The sequence below is a fragment of the Amphimedon queenslandica genome, unplaced genomic scaffold, assembly GCF_000090795.2.
Source record: "Amphimedon queenslandica unplaced genomic scaffold, v1.1 AMPQUscaffold_13521, whole genome shotgun sequence".
NCBI classification, from domain to species: Eukaryota; Metazoa; Porifera; class Demospongiae; order Haplosclerida; family Niphatidae; genus Amphimedon; species Amphimedon queenslandica.
The window spans coordinates 1,011,844-1,022,932 of NW_003546243.1; the positions used below are offsets into that span (position 1 = coordinate 1,011,844).

General features: G+C 36.3%; 2 protein-coding genes across 2 annotated transcripts; both read left to right on the plus strand.

Moving 5' to 3' along the window:
• The first annotated feature begins 122 nt into the window (after nucleotides 1-122).
• LOC100634503 (vinculin-like) lies at nucleotides 123-6,877 on the plus strand. The gene is made up of 22 exons (XM_003382391.3): nucleotides 123-326; nucleotides 640-747; nucleotides 801-972; nucleotides 1,293-1,390; nucleotides 1,670-1,822; nucleotides 2,169-2,266; nucleotides 2,430-2,611; nucleotides 2,809-2,905; nucleotides 2,959-3,034; nucleotides 3,230-3,322; nucleotides 3,440-3,509; nucleotides 4,233-4,384; nucleotides 4,431-4,496; nucleotides 4,546-4,657; nucleotides 4,718-4,915; nucleotides 5,057-5,148; nucleotides 5,210-5,315; nucleotides 5,382-5,497; nucleotides 5,559-5,674; nucleotides 6,025-6,157; nucleotides 6,215-6,305; nucleotides 6,491-6,877. The coding sequence occupies exons 1-22, from the start codon at nucleotides 267-269 to the stop codon at nucleotides 6,667-6,669; spliced, it is 2,568 nt and encodes an 855-aa protein (XP_003382439.1). The 5' UTR covers nucleotides 123-266; the 3' UTR covers nucleotides 6,670-6,877.
• A 786-nt stretch (nucleotides 6,878-7,663) lies between these two features.
• Nucleotides 7,664-11,012, plus strand: LOC109580535 (uncharacterized). The gene is made up of 7 exons (XM_019993812.1): nucleotides 7,664-8,258; nucleotides 8,349-8,726; nucleotides 8,830-8,916; nucleotides 9,196-9,299; nucleotides 9,388-9,505; nucleotides 9,918-10,017; nucleotides 10,464-11,012. The coding sequence occupies exons 1-7, from the start codon at nucleotides 7,800-7,802 to the stop codon at nucleotides 10,634-10,636; spliced, it is 1,419 nt and encodes a 472-aa protein (XP_019849371.1). The 5' UTR covers nucleotides 7,664-7,799; the 3' UTR covers nucleotides 10,637-11,012.
• Nucleotides 11,013-11,089: the final 77 nt, after the last annotated feature.

Genomic DNA, 11,089 nt, shown 5'->3' on the forward strand with positions numbered 1-11,089 from the left:
ATGGTAACATTCCATAAAAAGAAGGAGGGGCTACTTAGGTGCACACGTGTTTTCCGTGAACTGCCGTAAATTTGAGAAAAGATGGGCAGATCACGTGATATTTGCTCACGCCCCTCAAAAACATAGTGTTAATAGGTGCGAAAAGTGGAGGTACAAGAGAGACGGAGTCACTTGTTTAGTACCCAGTTTCCTATAGCTCTCCTGCTCTCCCTGCTTAATAAAACTTCCAAAGATTACCTTGCCTCTAGTGTTAATTCAACGGAGACATGCCGTACGTTTTCCATACTAAAGTTATTCAGAGCATATTGGACCCTGTGGCCCAACAGGTACAGCACACTGGCAATCCAACTATTCTGCTCTTCCTTTATCTTCTATACTGTATCAGTGCATGCATAAAGATTGTTTGTGTGTCCTTTTTGTATTTGTTGTAAACAGTCCCTCTATTTGAAACTGTACCATCTCTAGCTCTATAATATACACATTGCCTTATATGGACATTTATATGTTGTTTTGTAATCAAAGTGGCCACGCTCATTAGTGTGGAATTTATGTATTTTGTACTTTTTTGGTCATGTTTGTTACTTGTCTACCGTGTACACTAGACTATAGCTCATCCTCTGTATCATTTCTTATTGGCAGGTCTCTCAATTAGTGATACTTCACGAAGAAGCTGAAAAGGGTAGGATTGTGTCCGATCTCGTCCAACCAGTCACTGCAGTCAAGGCTGCCGTTGATAACCTTGTGGAAGTAAGAGAAGAAACTGAAACGAATAGCATCCAGCGAACGTCGTTTTTATTTAGGTTGGTAGGCAGACATTGAAATCTGCCAAAGATGAAAAGGTTCACACAGACATGCCTCCTACATTTGAAGCAATAGAGTCAGCTTGTACCCTTTTGTTGCAAGCAGCCAAAGGACTTAGTCAAGAAGAACAGACTCCTACTGATAAGAAGAAGCTGCTTGATGGATCTAGAGGTAAAGAGAAAGTGGGTCAAAGACTTGTTAAATAGTGCAAGACTGTAATAGCATTGTAGCAAATAATCCATGCATTTTTGAAATCATACATTCATGTATTAAAAATTTCATTTATACATGTGTATGTGTCTGTAACTCACATCCTTTCATACATGTATAAAGTCCTTGGGAAAACATGTTTTCTCTTTTCTTAATTTCATAAAAGAAAATGGTCCATAATTTGATGAAAATATTTATTAGAAACCTAAATTAAATTAACATGTTATGTTGTTTTAGTGAATTTGAGCAGTATTATATCCTAGTTGTTTATTTACTAATAGGTATTCTGCAAGGTGTGTCACACCTTTTGTTGGTATATGATCAATATGAAGTGAGGAAAATAATTAAAACATGCGAAGGAGTCATTGACTATATTAAAGTAAGAAAAGAGTAGGGGAAGAGAGAGAGAGAGAGAGAGAGAGAGAGTATAAGAAAGGAAGTGGAAAATGAGTAAGATATGGAAGGAAAGAGATGGTAGAGTAACTATAGAATAACAAACTAAACACTAAAAATTCTAATATAAAGATTATAAAATATGTACCCATAATAATTATAGTCCTACTTCTTTGTGTCTTATTTTTGTATTTCTGTATTTTAATTTTGAGGTTCCACTGTATACTACACTTGGAGCATTACATTTTACTGTTTGTTACTGTAGGTTGCTGAGATAGTCCAGAGTATGGAGGAATTGCTCCAATTTACAAAGAACCTTTCACCAGCTATTACTAACATGACCAAGCAAGTTGACGGCAGGAGAGAAGATCTCACCAATGCATCACACGCTGCCATACTAGAGGATGAATCGGAACAAGTACGATAATAAATTTGATTTATTACAAAAAATTTTGAGAACCAATTTGATTGGAATCAGCTCAGACATAAAAGCACCAGAATTGTCTATTAGTACCATGTCTGTGGTTTGCTGATTATAGCCCAATGGAATGTGCATGCACATGTATAAAATGTACATGTGTAGCTCAAAAGGTCAAATGTTGTCATCTCACTCTTGTGTGTGGTAATTTATTTTTAGAATTTATTTTTAACATCTAGTGTCGATAGCTTCAGACATTCTTTACTGAATTCCCTGTTGTAAACTAATTTAATGTATCTACTATCTATCTTCATTCTCCTTGTATACCTCTCTCTCTCTTTTTAAGGTAAAGAAAGGATTGCCTCTGCTTCTCTCTGCTATGAAAGCATTTGTGACCATCAAACGTGATGGCCGTAAGGGAGCTGAAGATGCTCAAGAAAACAGGTAACTAATGCTAACTATTGCTACATTAATATTATATTACAATACATTGGAATACTGCCAGTCATAAGACTATCAATGTTATTATTATTATTATTATTATTATTATTATTATTTTATTAGTATTATTTATTTATCTATTATTATTATTATTATTATTTATTAGGAATTATATTGTTGGTGCTATTACTGACTCAATCCGTGAGATTATTCGTGTCCTTCAGTTGACGTCACCCACTGAAGAGCTAGGGCCTCTTGCTGGAGCAGGGGATGAAGGAGCTTGGGGCGCTCCGCCCGGTTCAATTGCAGCCAAAGTCATTCAAGCAAAAGAGCTGTTAGAGGAAACTGGTAAATGATAATTTGTGCACATTTGCATGAGAAATTTATAAAATAATATATTACTTTTAGTTTGTTTAGTGTGGCTTTACTATACTTTTAAAATTGAATTAGTTACAGACGTGTATGTGTGTATAGTTTGTGTAACCTACATTGTACTACTATGATTCTAAATCTTACTCTATCTTTCACACTCTCCTTTCTCTTAGGAAAGAGCACAGAGACTGATGAAGCTGGAATAATGGCCGTCTCATCCGTTACAAGTGAAGCAAGAATATTAGCCCAAGCATTTTCTCCTGAAAAAAGGTTTACTCCATTAACTAGTCTAACTGGTTACCCTGACCGGTTTTTCAATATAGGGCAGAGATTGAGAAGATTTGTGATGAAATTGATACTTTGGCAGCTGGTCTTGCAGCGCTACAAGCAAGAGGAGAGGTAACTTGGGCTATGGGTATTGTTATTATCACTAATGATACCAAACAGACTAATTTGGCTTTAAATGAAATTTTAATTGCCGTGACTTAGAAATTGCTGAAAGGAATATTTGCCCTTTTATGCATGCAGTACAATACTAATTGATTGAGTGACACTTTCTTTTATCATGTATCATCTTTGGTATTATGCATGTAGGGTTCCAGTGCTGAGGCAAAGGCACTTGCAGCTGCCATCAGTCAGAAACTTGATGTTTTGGAGAAGGCACTAAAAACATCCACTACAGCAAATGTAAGTACCTTTATTTATGTAGAAATAGAGAAAGGATTGTAGTCTAAATTGATAATTATTTTGACTAGTCTTCACTTATTCACACTCCCATTGTCTGTCTATCATTGATGTCTGTAGATTGTTACTGAGTTTAAAGATCCATTGAGACCTCTTCAAAACCTCACCGAAGCAGCTCAAGCAGCAGTTGGTAAGTACTGTTTTTCAAAGTGTTATTAGTCATTGATAATAAGGCATTATAAACTTTAGAGCTGATTCTTACGAATATTGGATTTTTATAAACTGTAGTGCAGAATCTCAGCCAAATTTTTCCAAAAAATAAAAGTAGAGAATTCTTGATTTTTATAATTGTTGCTGATACATATACATGTACATAATTTTATGTTATTTTTCAAGTTTAAGCACATTTTGATGAAATTTGAATTTGTAAATAAATTCTTAAAGTTGCTCAAAAATTGGTCAAAAGTCCCTGTACTATAGTACAGGGACTTTGGCCAAATTTCATCAAAAATGAAAAGGAGAGAATTTTTAATTTTCATAATTTTTTCTAATACATATACATGTTCTTATGTTATGTTTTAAGTTTGAGCTCATTCCGATCAAAACTGGATTTTTTCATGAATTTTTAAAGTTGCTCCAAAATTGAGCCAAAGTCCCTGTACTATAGTACAGGGATTTTGCCCAAATTTTGCCAAAAATAAAAAGTACAAAATTTATAACTTTTATAATTTTTTCTGACACATATACATGTTCTTGTGCTATGTTTTGAGTTTGAGCTCATTCCAATCAAAATTGGATTTTTTCATGAATTTTTAAAGTTGCTCAAAAATTTGGTACAGTACATGTACATGAAGATTGAACTTATGGTGGGTCCGAAAGAATAAACTTTTAAAATGGTGTTTAAAATTTCTAGGCACACCTGGAAGAGATGAGAAGTTTGCTACAAGAGTCTCAGAGTTTGATAAAGCTAGCATCAGAATGGCCGAGACTGCTCATGATTTTGCTAAATCTGGTGGAGTAATGGACAAAAAAACTGCCAATGATATCATATCCACATCAGGAAAAGTAAGAGTAGAAATAATGAAAATAAAGCACTTTCTTCATCTCGCAGGCTAAAGCTCTAGCCCCTCAAGTGGTCCATGCTGCCAGGATGCTCTTTAACAATCCTGACAATGAAGTAATATTTGTTTATTTTTGTGTAGATTAATTATTTTCTGTCGTTGTAGGTTACTAAAGAGCACTATGGTCAGATAAAGGACGACTATCAAGGTGAAGTACTGAAGTTACAAAAGCTGGTCGATGGGGCAGTTGATCCAGTCGAATTTGTATCTCTATCAGGTACACTGTTGGTATATGGCCTTTCATTTATTATTATCATTGTGTAATGTCTTTTTACAGATGAGCAAATAAAGAGAGAGGTTGAAGAGGCTAAGGCGGCCATTAAAGCTGGTGACCCACAGAAAGCTTTCAATCATGTCTCCAATGCAGCAAGGCTGGCCAATAGAGTGGCTCAGATGGCTAAGAGTGAAATGGCTAATACTGAAGACCCAGCTTATTCACAGGAGCTACAAAGGGTTGCTGACAATGTCACATCAAGTAGGGAATTATTACTTTTCTGCTTTGTCATGTAAATTGATTAGTAATTAGTAACAACTGTTAATGTTAGTTTTTTTAATGATCAAATACATTATATATTCTGTACTCATTTTATGTGCATATACTAATATTCTTCCTTAGGTATTGCCCCTATGGTTCAAGCTGCCCGAGCTGCTATACAGCAACCAGCTAGTGAAGTTGCTCTTGCTCAATTCTCACAAAAAGCAGAAAAGGTGTCTACACTTTATTATCATTATCGTTACGATTGTGATTGCTCTCTTTTTCTTTCTTTAGCTTTCTAAGGAAGTTCGTGAGGTTTACTCAGTTCTTGATAATCATTACAATCCTCCTCCTCCTCCCTCTCCTCCTCCCCCACCCACTCCACCTCCTCCCGAAGAGCGTAAGTATCTTTGTGACTCTAGTCCTCTTTTTATCTCTTCCTTTCCTCCCCCCTCTCTCTCTCTAGCTCCTTCACGTCCTCCTCCTCCAGAAGACACAGCTCCCGAGAGACCTCCTCCTCCTATGGAAGAAATTGATGAAATGGAACAGGAGGCTCCTCTCCAATCCTCCAATCCTATTGCTGTAAGTAGCCCAGAGACTCCATAGTTTCCTTCTGTTGTTGCTTTCGTTCTCTCCTTTTTAGTTTGCTGCTCATCATCTTCACCAAGAGGCCAAGCAGTGGGATGATCAGGATAACAATATGGTTGCTGCTGCGAAGAGGATGGCAAGAATGATGATGAAAATGTCAAAGTTTGCCAGGTACAGTGCAATCGTTCTTGTTCATTTAAATAATGCTACATGGTATATCAGATTGCTTGATTTTAGGTTCATAAATAACTTATTTACCACTGGGAGGTTAATAAGTAAATTCTCGGGTAGCCAGAGGTTAATGGATTAATAATAAGTATAGCCTGGGAATTTACTTATTATTGACCTCTTGTTTAAAAATACTGCTAACTGTCTAAGTAAACCAAAAAGTCAGTTGCACAACTCTGTCGATGTTTTATGGCCTTATCAACCTTAAGCCTTGGCATGATAAATGTCATAGATACCTCACCTTTACTTATGATTGTTGCATGATGGTATTGTGCTTTCGTTTTTTTCATCAGAGGTGAGGAGGGTGAGATAAAGACCAAGGCCGATTTTATCAAGATGGCACGTCTCATTGCAAAAGAGAGTGAAGAGGTTGTGAAGCTTGCTAAACAAGTTGCAAATGCTTGCACTGATAAACGTATGAAGAGGGTAAGTAAGAAAATAAAACGGTATAGACATAATCATGATAATTTGTGATGACTTTAGACTCTCCTTCAAGTTGTTGATGCACTCCCTACTATTGGAACACAGCTCAAGATCATAGCAACAGTTAAAGCTACCAGACAAGGAGGAGATGGTATGCAGCAGCGCATCTACATACACAACAATTAGCTATAAAATTTATGAATGAATAATATGCAAATTACTAAGATCTTAGTATTGCTACTTCCTGCAACAGAATTATTTTTGTTCACACTTGACTCTATTCACGTCCATATACTGCCTTTGGATTATTAATAATAATTGTATTTTTATTTTTAGATCCTGAGGCTGATAAAGAAGCAACTGAAATGTTGACTGACAATGCTCAGAATCTCATGAAGGCTGTGTCTGAAGTTCTTTATGCAACAGAAGCAGCTGCCATCAGAGTACCTCCTGAAATCCGCTCCACTCTATCCGGTGTCACTTGGGTCAAGAAAGGGAAATCCAAAGCTTCCTAAGTCTGCCATTTCACAACGAGGGTCTCCAAAGACGTTAATTTTTACTTGATCAATTTTTTTGTTTTAAACCTTTTCATTTTTTCCCAATCATTGTAGTTGTTAGTAGGCAGCAACTTATTATTAATTTGTAGTTTTATTCTTATCCATCATGATGTTGATTCATGTATGCTTATTTTATTTTTTTGGAATGATGCTTAATGTTAACCTACATGTATAAATATTAATTTCAAAGGACTCTGAGTGATATTTAATTTAATACATCATCTTATTATGTGCAATGAGGAATATTGCTTTTTGTTCTATATATGGACAAGTATATTAATCAGCTGACTTGTCTGTCTGTCATTTCTCATTCATTTCTTGTCTGATATTAGAAATGATATTTTTAATATCATTATGTTTAATTCCCCTATCAACCAAAATATCATTGGGAAACTATTTCCACCAGATTAGCATTCACTAGCAGTCCTTTTCCTGTCTCACCTAGTCAGTGAACAAGGAACTGATTGAGGCATGCTTTAGTGGTCCTTTGAGACAGCTGCTAATGTCTTGTTGGGTTGTGATCATGTGGAAGTTAACTCTGCACTATTACTGTCATACTCTGCTAGTCTAGTAGATAGGACATAAAATTTGTCAGCTAAAAATGCTAATGACATATGTTTATGAATTCGGTTTGCCATTAAATGAATCTGGGCATAATTACTTAATATTTTAATGACAGACTTTTTGACTCATTGAATGCTTTCAGTGTCATTTCTACATGGCAAGCTAGACCAGGAAATTAATGTTTGGATGAATCGACAATTGTAACAATAATGAATGAAGCATGTATAAAAACAGTAACTCTAACTTGTTTTTGTGCAATATAAAGATCTTATTATTAAAATAGAAAATAGTTTTGATATTATTCATGTATTTTAAAAGCAATACTGCGGGGGCGGTAATGTTCCCACTAATATAAAATAATCTAGGGGGCGAGGTTAAAAACGCCACATTACGCAATCCACCCAATGGTATAAAATGGCTTACAGCTACAAAGAGAGCTCTAACTTGAAAGTTCAAAACTGCTCCTGCAGCGACACACACACGACAGAATATTACTGTTCTAAACTTCGAAGAAAATAACTACAATGTCTTCAATTAAGACGGATCGTTTTCAATTATCAATGAGCTTATCATCAGCCTCAAGCAGTGCTACTGGAAGAAACCGCCATTCTTCCTTCACTCACTCAATGTCGCCGGCGACATTAGAGGCTAGAGTTGTATGCGACAAGTTATTCGAGAACCTGCAACTCCTCATTCAATATATGGACTTTCCCAATCTTGCTCCTTTTGTCCTCAGGCACAAGCTAATGACTGGAGAAGAATACAGTCGTCTCACTGGACTGTGGGGAGGGAGACATCTCCAAGAAGCAATTATTGAGTTTCTTTTGACTGTGAGGCACAAACCTGATTGGGGACGCAAACTTATCACTGCACTTGAGGACTCTGTAACACAGCACAGTGATGGGTCAATTCATCTTGGTCATGTGTACATTTTGAAGGAGCTGAAAGAATGCAAAGCTCATTTTGCTAGTGGCCTAGAAAAGGTTAGAAATAATGATGATGATGATTGTGTGCATAATAAAATTGAAAACCAAATTGATCATGCATAGTTATTATTTTTATTCTCTTTGTAGGTCACAAGTGAGCTTGAATCACTCCTTCATTCTGTAGATACTTACAGCAGCTTGAGGAATAGGCATACTGTTGGACTCCTTACAACTTACCTTCCCCTCATCATGCAGTATACTGATATTGATATCATCCTGCCATTTCTCAAAGTCACGCGTATGCTAACAGATGAGGACTACCAGCAACTCAAGAAGATGTGGCTGAGCAGTCAAAGGAGAGAAGCAATTGAGACTCTTCTCTTTGTCATGAGCAGAAAATGCCCTGAGTGGGAGGACTGCTTTGTCAGTGCACTGCATCAGTCTTTGCACTCGGAGTATGGTGACTATCACGAAGGACACAAGCACATATTGGAGATACTGTTCCATGGAGATGATGAGGAATTGGTAAGTGTATTAATAAGCACGTTTTTGCTGGATACATATTGATAGCTATTGTTGATTTTAATGCTAAAATTATATGTATTTTAATCCTGTTATTTTATTTTAGAATCAACCTCGTTTAAGAAGAGCCAGTTGCCATTGTGACTGTCATCAATACACGGAGACATTACCAGCAGAAATATCCAGTGAAGAGGTATGTCTTGCATGAATTCATTAAAAAATATAAAGACAGCTATAATAGTGCTGTTGCCTGAGGTTTTTCCCACAACCCACTCAAATAATGGGCCTCTTGCTCATAGTGCTACTGAACATGGTGTGAACATAACAGACAATCGTTACTACCTTATACTGCACTTGCCCACACGATTTTGGCATCATGTGATTCATTTTGCCCACTGCACTACAATTAATGAATCATTGCTAATTATATACTATTAAATTATTATTATTATAACTTTGTTTACTTTTGTAGGCAGCTGCAAGTGCCAGTCAAAAAGCTGCTCTCGAGTTTCGTCAGAATGCAACCGAAACAATTCAAGGACTTTTTAAAGATTTGGACATGTGCTTAAAAACACTGTAAGCCATTAATGTAATGATAGTCCATACGGCATATAAATGCAATACAGTGGTACAGGCAATTTACTTTTTATTTTGTATTTCACAGAGAAACTACTCATACTGTTAATGTGAAATGGTTACGTGATGTTTCTGCTCAACTGGAATCTCTCTCCACCATCTGTTCTACCATGATGGACAAATGCCAGCACAAAAGGATACAGCAGGTGAGAGAAATTGATTCTTATAGTGCATTTTGTTTCATTGATGAGTTTTTCTCATGTCAAGTTGTACACAAGTTATTTATTGCCACTTAAAAGGTTTAGAGGTGTAACTCTATTCTTTTAATTTGAGAAAGCCTTGTACGCTGGTTGTTCATAGTATAAGTGTGAATGTGTCATAAGGCATTGTTGACACTTCACTTAATAACTAGTTCTTAACTACAGGCTGAATGCCTCTTTTGGAGTAGCAGACATGCACATGATTATACAGGGAAAATCCTGATGATCCTTATTTGTATAGAATGATCAACACAACAAGAGCCTCAAACCACTTCTATTGCAATTATATATGTGAATTATTCAACTGTGACATAAACAATGATATCAACGTTAATATAATCTTTTCTCTTGTATACAGGGTATTAAGAAAAGTCTTGGACAATTGGAGATTGGTGCCTCTGCCTTTGAGTCTCAAGTTGACAGGCACTCGAGGAAATACGCTGATAAGAACCAAAAAGGTATGCCTTAGATACAGTACAATCTATATATATTATTAGTAAACCCTAAGGCATTAATTATGTCAAGCAAAGTATTTTTTTTAATTTCACTATGCATATGCTCACAGACTAGCTTAAAATTTGTAGACTTACATGTAGCCACTGGCTCTGTTGTGGTTGCAGTGTGTACAGTGTGGAATGTTTGAGACTTGTAGCCTTGTACGCTTGATAATAAAGCTATTTGAAGAAAGAGTGGGCGCACAAACAAGAGACGATTGCACAAACCACTAGCATACATACCGGAATAGTTACAACAATTGAGGCTTGTCTGATGTTTTTTGTGCACCCCATTATCAAAGGCTTAAAAATTGCAACACATTGAGCTACAAAAATTGATTAACTGTTGTACACCATTGTATAATCATAATACTATCAATAATTACTAATTCCTTTTTTTTTATTATTAGGTAATGATTTCGTGATAAGACCCTCGTGGGTTGACTTCAAGGAGCTCAATGATCAAATGCATAATCTTGAGGAATACATTTTGGAACTTTTGGAATGGACTGACACTGCGTTTGCTATACTCTACCCCCACGATGACCTCATTTTCATCAGAGAATGGGGCCGCATACAATAATGAAGATAACCAGCCATTGACCCTTTAAATAGGCAGCTGGTCTGACCGCTCTATAAGAGATGAACCGGTTTCATCTTCCCTATACCCCCCCCAAGACCGGGACAAAGGCTGGTTATAAGATTCATAGCAAAGTTCCCTCATGTGTATTAATGTCACAATCCTGGCGCTTGTGACCCCTTCTTTGAAGACTTGGTGGGCTGGATCCACATTATTCCTTTCTACTTTCCCTTATGTCATTCATACCTTAAGGACATTTGCAAGCTAGTCTTGCTGATATTGTTTTATTAAGGATCATCCCAAAATGAACCATCATCGCAACACATTATACACAAATGGACAGTTTGACAACTCATGTATCATACAACAATGCATTATTATTACCTTTTTGATATTTTTTTTTTAATGTTAAAATAATATAAACCAATCTTGTCAGTATGCAATCAACTGCCAACT